The sequence below is a fragment of the Babylonia areolata genome, chromosome 20 (assembly GCF_041734735.1).
Source record: "Babylonia areolata isolate BAREFJ2019XMU chromosome 20, ASM4173473v1, whole genome shotgun sequence".
In the NCBI taxonomy this organism is placed as follows: Eukaryota; Metazoa; Mollusca; class Gastropoda; order Neogastropoda; family Buccinidae; genus Babylonia; species Babylonia areolata.
The window spans coordinates 414,674-427,173 of record NC_134895.1 but is presented as its reverse complement, the minus strand read 5'-3'; the positions used below and the strand labels follow the sequence as shown (position 1 = coordinate 427,173).

The 12,500-nt window shown below is 44.8% G+C and overlaps 1 protein-coding gene across 1 annotated transcript in view; it reads left to right on the top strand.

Annotated features, from left to right (window-relative positions):
- The window catches only part of LOC143295072 (microtubule-associated serine/threonine-protein kinase 3-like), a 337,212-nt gene that overhangs the window by 212,490 nt on the left and 112,222 nt on the right, over positions 1-12,500 (top strand). The window contains exon 9 of the mRNA XM_076606630.1: positions 11,598-11,679. Coding sequence (XP_076462745.1) covers positions 11,598-11,679 — 82 coding nt within the window. The remainder of the gene's footprint in view (positions 1-11,597; positions 11,680-12,500) is intronic.

Here is a 12,500-nt window from a genome sequence, read left to right as displayed (position 1 = left end):
TGATAGTAAAATAAATACACATGCATACAAGACCAAAAACAACAACAACAACAACTTCAATAACAGAACAAAAGAGGGTGGTGTTGCAAGGCAAGGCAAGGCAAACAGTTTATTTCGTGTGCCCCCTGGGGCATTGAAACATTACATACATTCATCTTTTACACATATCATGCACATAAAAAGAGTGATGTAAAAAAAAGAAATAGGATCATTCGTTCAATCACTCAGTAAACGCACTAACAAGTAAGATTTCACTCATGATACAAACAAAAAAAAAGTTCCTATCAACAGACAAAATATTGACGAAAAGAACTACGTATACAAGAAACAAAGGATTTCAGTTTTAACAGTAGTCTTGTATATGTGTGTTTTTTTTTAGACCATGGCAGCCCCACATTTCACAAATCTGTTCTGACAAAAAACAAAAACAATACAATGCAATACAATACAATACAATGCTCCTGCGGACTGACAGGCTGTTAGGAACAAAGACTGCTTGCTGAGTGACCACCTTTCTTCCTTAGGCATTGCATCAGGATAAAAGCTCTGTGTGTGTGTGTGCGTGTGTCTGTGTGTGTACACGCGCGCGCGGTGGAAAGAAAACGTCGAACATGTCCTTGTTCGGAAAACGGATGCGGTAGGATTACATGAACCCTTTTCTGTTTTATCCTTCCGCTGTCGGTAAATTGACTGTGATTGTCATCCGTGAGGGTTGGTTGAAACATCCGGTAAATTGACTGTGATTGTCATCCGTGTGGGTTGGTTGCAACTCTCGGTAAATTGACTGTGATTGTCATCCGTGAGGGTTGGTTGCAACTCTCGGTAAATTGACTGTGATTGTCATCCGTGAGGGTTGGTTGCAACTCTCGGTAAATTGACTGTGATTGTCATCCGTGAGGGTTGGTTGCAACTCGACAGCGTGACTGCAGTGAATGGTGTTCTTCCTTTAAAAGCATGGGCGGACCGCCGCTGTGCAGGACTCTTGCCTTCCCGTCCAGGGGAATTCCGAGAGGTTGCCGCTCTCTGCGTGATCCGTGTGGGTCAAATCATTGCTGTCATTTCCTGACCAGTCGCTGTCAAGGGACGAAACTCGAGTCATGCTTAGGATCTTCTTCGTTCGTGTGTGTGTGTGTGTGCGCGGGTGTGTGTGTGTGTGCGTGGGTGTGTGCGTGTGTGTGCGTGTGTGTGTGTGCGTGTGCGCGGGTGTGTGTGTGTGCATGTGTGTGCGCGCGAGCGCGCGCGCGCGTGTGTGTGTGTGTGTGTGTGTGTGGTCAGGACCAGGACCAGGGTACGCATACCGATCATTTGTCGAGGCCTATGACGATCCCCCCCTCCACCCCCCACCGCCCCCCCCCCCTGCCCTAAGAGGTAGGAAGCTGAACTTGAGTCCTGCCAAGCAGAACAGAATAATGTTCTCTGTTCGTCAGAGAGCAGTCAGTGAAGCCCCTGGTGGCAGGGTGTTCTGTTGGGTGCTGTTCCATCCACCCCCCTACCCCACACAGTATGGCTGACCCTCTTTTTTTTTCATCTTTTAAAAAAAAATCTATTTTAATTTATAGATTTACGGCAATGCTTGCACTGAATTTATTTCATCAGAAAACGGAAAATTAATGGAGAACTCTTACATCAAAATACATGTGTGTGTTTTGTGTGTGTGTGTGTGTGTGTGTGTGTGTGTGTGTGTGTGTGTGTGAGAGAGAGAGAGAGAGAGAGAGAGAGAGAGAGAGAGAGAGAGAGAGACACGAACTTTAGACCCCTTGATCATCAGTTCGCGATAATTTTTTTAAACAGAACAGCTTGTCACTTACAACAGAACAGAAACTGATAGTGGGCTTGTTATCGGAAATCAGTTTGCGCTGACGTTTTAAAGCCCGCTTCCATATCTGAAATGTAGAATAAATCATACAGATGAAGAAAAGAAATGGAAGCAGCGCTTACGATTGATTTTAAGAAAGATAGGGACAATTAAAATTTTACTAAATGCTGCAAGACAACAGTCTGACGCGAAGAGTATACCATTACGAACACAGCGTCCGCATTCCAAGCTCGCCTCGCGCGCGCCTGTTTTCCTTTGTTTCAAGCTCACTAGCTGGTTCCAAGGTCGTGGCGCACTGGATGTGAAGTCGGCGCGAACCTACAATCTTGTTTTCAATGATCGCTTCTTCTGTCTGCCAGTGTAAGGATCGGGATGAATAGATGAGAAGGTATGAAAAGTCACTTGATTGGTTTCTTTCCTTAATTATTGTTGCAATTGCCACGGATGCCCGTTAGAGTCTAATCAAAATTGTACTTCCGTTTGGCAGCAGACGACACACTGCAGTCTGCCGGCAAGTCAAGCCGATCTATGGTGTCCTTTTCATATCAAGATCTCTCCCTCCCTCTCTCTTTCTCTCTCTCTCTCTTTCTTTCATAATCATAAACAAATAATTATGAGTATTTCAGACAACAAATGGAAGGCACGCACACACGCACGCACGCACGCACGCACGCACGGACGCACGGACACACGCACGGACACACGCACGGACAACACACACACGCACAGACATGATAAAAGGAAGTTGTTTATGCTTACCTGAGCTTGTTTTCCTCTGCTGTTTATTTGTTCGAATATATATATATATATATATATATATATATATATATATATATATATATATACATGTGTGTGTGTGTGTGTGTGTGTGTGTGTGTGTGTGTGATACCCATAAAGGCAGATAAAAGTCACCCACATACTTTTTTTTTTATTCTAATGATATCAATAAAAGATTGTGTGTGATCTGATTTTAATATGTCACACTCATAATTTAAAAGAGGTTCACATGCCTATTCATTTAGAGTGAGAGAAAGGAAACAAATGAAAGTAGTCATCAAGATGCGTATACATTACATTAAACTGAACTATTTCTTTCTTTAAATTATTATAATATATACTTTACTCAGGATAAACAACCTACTCAGGATAAACAACCATGGCTGGTCGACAGTACTGCCTGATTGGTCCCACGAGTGGTCAACCTACACGTCCATGTGAGCTGACCCCTATAGGCTGGACAACTTGTATACTGTGCCAAACAAAAACCAAAGAAACTCTCACCTGTCCTGCTAAAGGAAAGCGTGATTGCTCTGGTTACAAGTATGTGGCCGAAAACATTAGGAAATTCCAAGATCTCGAAGAAATGCCCATTTCACTTCACCATGATATTCTGAACAATGAGACGTCACTTGAAGAAACTTTTATACAAAACAATGCCTCATGGCACAAATCATGCAGAGATAAGATCAGTAACCGCATGTATGAGAGAACGAAAAGAAAAGTACAGGAAACTCGTCAGGATAACAGTCCCGTAAAAACCCGTAAGGTATGCCAAGAAGACGAAAAGCAAAAGGACAAATGTTTTTTCTGTGGTGAATCCAATACAACAGATCGTTTGCACAAGGTGTCAACACTTGGACTTGACTCCAAAGTCAGACAATGTGCCATATTACTTCAAGACAAAACTTTGCTGTCAAAACTTGCTGAAGGGGACATGATAGCAACAGACTCAGTGTATCATAACAGATGTCTTCAACATTTGTATTATCGTGCTGACAAGGCAGAGAATTCACAAAGGGAGGAAGTTCTGAGGAGACATTGAAAAGCATTGCCTTTGCAGAGCTAGTGTCCTTCATTGAAGAAAGCGCAAAGGACGATTGCACAGCACCTGTTTTTCAAATGGCCAGTCTATGTAAAATATATCAGAGTCGCCTGGAATCACTTGGAGTGACAAGTGGTGTACATTCCACACGACTGAGACAGAAGCTCCTTGCCACTTGCCCCATGCTTCATGAGTGTAGTACAGGCCGTGGAAAAGACATCAAGCTTGTCTTCAAACGAGACATTCAACATGCCATTAGGAGAGCAACTGACCATGACTCTGAAGCTCTTCTGCTTGCTCAGGTGGCCAAGATTGTTCGAAGAGACATTTTTTCAGCAACACAAACAGCTACGGATAAAGTGATTGAGCCCAAACCCACAGAATCCATTTCTCCTATTCTTCAAGCACTGATTACCATGATCTTAGATGGTCCAGGGAGGAATCTGAATCCAAAGGGAGAAAGTGACAAAGCTGCTTTGACTGGGACTTGTCCGACACAGGCTGCATCAACAATCTGTCAGTTGATCATTTTCAACTGTAAACAGTTCCGTGGACAATACCAAAGGAACCAAACAACAGGTCAGCACCATGTCAGAGAGAGAGAAATGCCAGTTCCAGTGTATGTTGGTATGAAGGTGCATGCAGAAACACGGAAACAGGGACTTGTGGACAGTTTCTACAATCTTGGTCTCAGTATTTCATACGATAGGCTTATGAACATTACCACTGATATTGCAAATACAGTGTGCTCTAAATTTGAAAGGGATGGAGTGGTTGTGCCACCAGGACTTGTGAAAGACACACTGCAGAACACTGGAGAACATTCCCCCAACTGAAGATGCCCTTCGTCAGCACACTTTGCGGGCAGTTTATCAAGGTGGATTGATCTGGGGACAGTGTTTACAGACCAAACCAATTCTCCCTTTACCATCTGCATGGGGATGGACCAGGGATGCTGATAAACCATGGAGACCCCTGTGGACAACCCTGCGTCAGGCTGAGGACTCCTGTTACGAACTGATTCGTTGTGGTTGCAAACAAGGCTGCAAAAACAGGTGCAAATGTATCAGTGCAAGTCTCAGGTGCACTGCCTTGTGTTCGTGTGGAGGAGACTGCGATGAAGACCAAGACTAATTTTTCTGTGAGTGCAAATCTTTCATTTTCCCCCAATGCATGCATATTCTATTGTATTCAACCCCATTGAAGAACATAGTTATCTCAGCACAACCTTTTGGACTAAACTCCTGCCTCCTGATGGAGAAAAGCAGTACCAGTCAGTACCCTAAAATTTACAGCATACATGTATGCATGCACTCGTTGACTTATGCACGCATGTGACTGCGTGTGCGCGCGCGCTCGCACGCACACACACACACACACACACATGCATTTTGGGCCAGTAAGAAAACCTGGGAGTCAGAAAGAAAGAGAGACTGACAGAGCGACAGGGAGAGAGGATTATGTGCTGAATATGGCTATTTTTAGTAACACTGTTATATAATTTCATGTTTTTTCTGTCCCTTGCATAAAGATTTATAAGTACTAACAAAATGCTAAGCATCGGCACATTCGTGCAAAAGAACATCAGGCACGGGCATAATGGCCAGAGAGAGAGAGAGAGAGGGGGGGGGGGGGTGTACTGATATTTTCTATTTTTAGTAACAAATATGCTACTTTTGATGCCTTTTCATATATTTTTTCTATCAAAATGCCAAAATGACAAATGTATGCACTAATAATCGTCATAAAAATGCAAAAATAACAGCAAATAGGGAGGGAAATAGACAGCTCGTGTTCAAATCAGTCATCCGGAATCTAAATTTAGTGACCTTCATTTAAAGGTCACTGTGACCCCAAATATTGGTCAAAAAGCTTGCTTCCATTTAAAATATTGATCTACATGCTTCTCCAAGCATTATAGTAATAAAGGCACCATTTGAGGTAAAAGTGCAAACTGACCCTAAAATCATTGCAATAACAAGCCCACTATGAGTAAAAAAACAACAACAAAAAAACCAACAAAACAAAAAAAACACCCAAACATTATGAACAGAAAGCCGTCTATTGATGCCCTGACAGCTCTGCAGAAAAAAAAAGCTGGACGAAGTATAAGCAACGTGTTTGTTTTTTTTGTTTTTGTTTTTGTTTGTTTGTTTGTTTTTGTTTTGTTTGTTTGTTTAGAGCAACGCCTTTAGTAACTCTTCACAGGGACAAGGAATGAGAAGAAGAAAGAAAGAAAGAAGAAGATTTCAGAGTGTCGGTGAGATGAAGACAGTCAGATGAAGACAGTCATAGTGTCGGTGAGATGAAGACAGTCAGAGTGTCGGTGAGATGAAGACAGTCAGAGTGTCGGTGAGATGAAGACAGTCAGAGTGTCGGTGAGATGAAGACAGTCAGATGAAGACAGTCAGAGTGTCGGTGAGATGAAGACAGTCAGAGTGTCGGTGAGATGAAGACAGAGTGTCGGTGAGATGAAGACAGTCAGAGTGTCGGTGAGATGAAGACAGTCAGACTGTCGGTGAGATGAAGACAGTCAGATGAAGACAGTCAGAGTGTCGGTGAGATGAAGACAGTCAGAGTGTCGGTGAGATGAAGACAGTCAGAGTGTCGGTGAGATGAAGACAGTCAGAGTGTCGGTGAGATGAAGACAGTCATAGTGTCGGTGAGATGAAGACAGTCAGATGAAGACAGTCAGAGTGTCGGTGAGATGAAGACAGTCAGAGTGTCGGTGAGATGAAGACAGTCAGATGAAGACAGTCAGAGTGTCGGTGAGATGAAGACAGTCAGAGTGTCGGTGAGATAAAGACAGTCAGAGTGTCGGTGAGATAAAGACAGTCAGAGTGTCGGTGAGATGAAGACAGAGTGTCGGTGAGATGAAGACAGTCAGAGTGTCGGTGAGATAAAGACAGTCCAGAGTGTCGGTGAGATAAAGACAGTCCAGAGTGTCGGTGAGATGAAGACAGTCATAGTGTCGGTGAGATGAAGACAGTCATAGTGTCGGTGAGATGAAGACAGTCAGATGAAGACAGTCATAGTGTCGGTGAGATGAAGACAGTCAGAGTGTCGGTGAGATGAAGACAGTCAGATGAAGACAGTCAGAGTGTCGGTGAGATGAAGACAGTCAGAGTGTCGGAGATGAAGACAGTCAGAGTGTCGGTGAGATGAAGACAGTCATAGTGTCGGTGAGATGAAGACAGAGTGTCGGTGAGATGAAGACAGTCAGATGAAGACAGTCAGAGTGTCGGAGATGAAGACAGTGAGAGTGTCGGAGATGAAGACAGTCAGATGAAGACAGTCAGAGTGTCGGTGAGATGAAGACAGTCAGAGTGTCGGTGAGATAAAGACAGTCAGAGTGTCGGTGAGGTGAAGACAATCAGAGTGTCGGTGAGATAAAGACAGAGTGTCGGTAAGAGAGTGTCGGTGAGATAAAGACAGTCAGAGTGTCGGTGAGATGAAGACAGTCAGAGTGTCGGTGAGATGAAGACAGTCATAGTGTCGGTGAGATGAAGACAGTCAGAGTGTCGGTGAGATAAAGACAGTCAGAGTGTCGGTGAGATGAAGACAGTCAGAGTGTCGGTGAGATGAAGACAGTTAGAGTGTCGGTGAGATGAAGACAGTCAGAGTGTCGGTGAGATGAAGACAGTCATAGTGTCGGTGAGATGAAGACAGTCAGAGTGTCGGTGAGATAAAGACAGTCAGAGTGTCGGTGAGATGAAGACAGTCATAGTGTCGGTGAGATAAAGACAGTCATAGTGTCGGTGAGATGAAGACAGTCAGAGTGTCGGTGAGATAAAGACAGTCATAGTGTCGGTGAGATGAAGACAGTCAGAGTGTCGGTGAGATGAAGACAGTCAGAGTGTCGGTGAGATGAAGACAGTCAGAGTGTCGGTGAGATGAAGACAGTCCAGATGGATGCGGTGACCCTGTTCGGGCAGGGCAGCCCTGGCTCCTCAACAAGTGCGGGCGGTAAAGCGACGGAAGTCAGTGAGCGACCAATCAGGCCTCCTTTGTCACCGTGTGACGGAAAAGAGGAAATGGAGAGAGAGGAGAGAGAGTATAGAAAGAGGAGAGAGAGTGTAGAAAGAGGAGAGAGAGGAGAGAGAGTGTAGAAAGAGGAGAGAGAGTGTAGAAAGAGGAGAGAGAGGAGAGAGAGTGTAGAGAGAGGAGAGAGAGTGTACAAAGAGGAGAAAGAGGAGAGCGAGTGTAGAAAGAGGACAAGGAATCTTATAAGAAGAGAAATGAAAGAAGAGAAGAGGAAAATGCAAGCAGATAAAATAAAAAGAGAGAGAGAGGAAATGAAGATAGTTATGAAGCTTACAAGAGTCTCTCTCTCTCTCTCTTTCATATACGCGCGCGCGCGCGCGAAAACACACTCACACACACACACACACACACACACACACACACACACACACACACAGACGCACTCATGTACACATATGAGCTGATGCCACGCGAAAACATGAATAGTGGAGTGATGGCCTAGAGGTAACGCGTCCGCTTAGGAAGCAAGAGAATCTGAGCGCACTGGTTCGAATCACACCGGCAGTCGCCAGTATTTTCTCCCCCTCCACTAGACCTTGAGTGGTGGTCTGGACACTGGTCATTCGGATGAGACGATAAACCGAGGTCCCGTGTGCAATATGCATTTAGCGCACGTAAAATAGCCCACAGCAACTAAAGGGTTGTCCCTGGTGAAATTCTCTAGAAAAATCCACGTCGATAGGAAAACAAATAAAATTGCTGGCAGGAGAAATACAAAAAAAAGGAAAAAAAAGCGGGTGGCGCTGTCAGTGAAGCGACGCGCTCTCCCAAGGGAGAGCAGCCCGAATTTTACATAAACAAGTCTGTTGTGACAAAAAGTGTTATACGATACAATACAATACAGTACAATACAATACAATACAATCAGCGCTCTGCCCCGATGGCCGCAAGATAACTATAAAATGGAATGGGACCTTTTATCATTTCTACCTTTGACATTAGGTGATAGAAACGAGTTTAACTGGTCGTCTTCGTTGGAGAAAAAATCCCGATGATAGTTCCAAACATCTGGAGTATGGTCGGTGAATAACAGGAGGTACAAGGCAAAAGCGGGCAGAGAGAGAGAGACAGACAGACAGACAGACAGACAGAGTCAGAGACAGGCAGAAACAGAGAGAGACAGAGGGAGAGAACAGACAGACATAACAGATAGGAAGACATACAGACAGATGCCGAAAGAGAGAGGGACAGAGACAGAGAGAATGAGAGAGAGTCAGACAGACATACAGACAGAGATAGAGAGGCAGAGAGAGACAGAGAGAGGGAGAGAACAGACAGACAGACAAAACAAACAGGGAGACATACAGACAAATGCAGAAAGAGAGAGAGACAGAGAGAGCGAGAGACAGACAGAGGCAGATATTGAGAGACAGAGACAGACAGACAGAGGGAGAGAACAGACAGACAGAACAGGAAGACAAGGCGTCACTGCGTTCGGTCAAATCCATATACGCTATACCACATCTGCTAAACAGATGCCTGACCAGCGGCGTAACCCATCGCGCTTAGTCAGGCCTTGAGGAAAAAAAAACAAAAAACAAATAAATAAAATAAAATAAATAAGTAAAAAATAATAGATAAATACGTTAAAATACTATTACTACTACTACTACTACTACTACTACTATTTATAAGGCGCAAGATCTTGATGAAGTCAACTCTAAGCGCACACACACAAAACAAAAACCATTTTATAGACATACAGACAAATGCAGAGAGAGAGAGGGATAGAGACACAGAAAGAGCGAGAGAGAGACCGACAGACAGACAGAGGGGCAGAGTCAGAAATAGAGACAGAGACAGGGAGAGACAGACCAGAGAGAGAGACAGACAGAGAGACAGAGACAGGGAGAGACAGACCAGAGAGAGAGACAGACAGAAATAGAGACAGAGACAGACCAGAGAGAGAGACAGAGTCAGAAATAGAGACAGGGAGAGACAGACAGAGAGACAGTCAGAAATAGAGACAGAGACAGAGAGAGACAGACCTGAGGGAGAGACAGACAGAGAGACAGTCAGAAATAGAGACAGAGACAGGGAGAGACAGACCACAGAGAGAGGACAGACAGACAGAACAGATAGGAAGAAAGGCAGACAAATGCAGAAAGAGAGAGGGACAAAGACAGAGCCAGACAGACAGACAGACAGACAGACAGAACAGATAGGAAGAAAGGCAGACAAATGCAGAAAGAGAGAGGGACAAAGACAGAGCCAGACAGACAGACAGACAGAGTGAGTCAGAGATAGAGGCAGAAACAGAGAGAGACAGACCAGAGGGAGAGAACAGACAGACAGACAGACAGAGTGAGTCAGAGATAGAGGCAGAAACAGAGAGAGACAGACGAGAGGGAGAGAACAGACAGACAGACAGACAGAGTGAGTCAGAGATAGAGGCAGAAACAGAGAGAGACAGACCAGAGGGAGAGAACAGACAGACAGACAGACAGAGTGAGTCAGAGATAGAGGCAGAAACAGAGAGAGACAGACCAGAGGGAGAGAACAGACAGACAGAACAGATAAGAAGACAGACAGAGACAAAGAGACAGAGAGAGCAATGACCGACCATGACCTTTCGGCCTGAAGGAATACAAAAATACTCTATTCAAATTCAGTCCGTTGAGAGCAAAACAACATGTTTTGCAAAAATACTGTTTGAAAAAAAGAAAAGAAAAAAAAGGTATATATATATATATATATATATATATATATGTGTGTGTGTGTGTGTGTGTGTGTGTAACCCAGCCTCTGCGACCAAGGACAATATATACAGATCTTGCCAACCGATTTTTATATTAAAAAAAAAAAAAAAAAAAATCAAGGTATTCCCTATGATTTCAAACAACAACAGTTTCCATGGACACAGGCGTTGTTTGTAAAACACGCAATGAAAACAATAGAACAACAAACACAAAGCCAAGACGTCAGTTTCCTGTCATTGCTCATCCACAAGAGCGACTGTTTTGTTGCCACAGGTATGACGGTGGTGTGTTTTGTTGTTGCCACAGGTATGACGGTGGGTGTGTTTTGTTGTTGCCACAGGTATGACGGTGGCTGTGTTTTGTTGTTGCCACAGGTATGACGGTGGCTGTGTTTTGATGTTGCCACAGGTATGACGGTGGCTGTGTTTTGTTGTTGCCACAGGTATGACGGTGGCTGTGTTTTGTTGTTGCCACAGGTATGACGGTGGCTGTGTTTTGTTGTTGCCACAGGTATGACGGTGGGTGTGTTTTGATGTTGCCACAGGTATGACGGTGGGTGTGTTTTGTTGTTGCCACAGGTATGACGGTGGGTGTGTTTTGATGTTGCCACAGGTATGACGGTGGGTGTGTTTTGTTGTTGCCACAGGTATGACGGTGGCTGTGTTTTGATGTTGCCACAGGTGGGTGTGTTTTGTTGTTGCCACAGGTATGACGGTGGCTGTGTTTTGTTGTTGCCACAGGTATGACGGTGGCTGTGTTTTGTTGTTGCCACAGGTATGACGGTGGCTGTGTTTTGTTGTTGCCACAGGTATGACGGTAGGTGTATTTTGTTGTTGCCACAGGTATGACGGTGGCTGTGTTTTGATGTTGCCACAGGTATGACGGTGGGTGTGTTTTGATGTTGCCACAGGTATGACGGTGGCTGTGTTTTGATGTTGCCACAGGTATGACGGTGGGTGTGTTTTGATGTTGCCACAGGTATGACGGTGGGTGTGTTTTGATGTTGCCACAGGTATGACGGTGGGTGTGTTTTGATGTTGCCACAGGTATGACGGTGGGTGTGTTTTGATGTTGCCACAGGTATGACGGTGGGTGTGTTTTGATGTTGCCACAGGTATGACGGTGGCTGTGTTTTGATGTTGCCACAGGTATGACGGTGGCTGTGTTTTGATGTTGCCACAGGTATGACGGTGGGTGTGTTTTGATGTTGCCACAGGTATGACGGGAGGAGATGGTCCTTCGCCTCCATCCCTTCATCTGGTTACGGGACCAACACCCCGGGAAGCTCCTCCCTCTCGGTGAGTAGTCACAACATCATGTTGGTGATGTTGGTGTTGATGATGGTGATGATGAGGATGATGGTGTTGCTGCTGCTGCTGATGATGATGACGACGATGATGATGACGATGATGTTGATGATGACGATGATGATGATGACGATGATGATGATGATGACGACGATGATGATGACGATGAGCAGCAGCAGCAGCAGTAAAATCATCATTCATCTTTCGTCCCGGCCTTTTACTTTCAGTCAGTCGGGCGGTGAGTCAGACAGTCTACGGCGTTGATTACACGACGCACTGGCAAAGCTATCACCAAGTTGATTAATGAATTAATTACTTTAGGCTTTCCCCAGTTCCGCTTGGCTCGTGCAGAATGAATACGCGCCTGCGGCTTGGGTATGTCTGAAAGGCTGAAGACATTTCTCTCTGCCGTGAGTAGTTGACATACGTCATGCTACCTGTCTGTCTGTCCGTCAGTCCTTTCATCTAACTGTTTTTTCCTTGCCTCTTTGACTGACTGTGTTAGTCCTTTAGTCAGTCAGTCAGCCTGTTTGACTGACTCTGTTAGTCCTTTAGTCAGTCAGTCAGCCTGTTTGCCCCTTCCTATCTCTGTGGCTGCCTTCACCTCTACACTCCATCTTGCTCACTACGATCGGCATCCACTCTGTTTACGCACACCCAGATTCAAACACTCCACTGTTGGCCGCCGTTCTTTCTCCGTCTCTGGACCTTGCAACTGGAATGAACTTCCTCTTTCGCTTCGTCAGGTCTCCACACTCAGCTCTTTCAAGTCTGGTCTTAAAACCCACCTCTTCCCAAAATAGCCTCCCTTC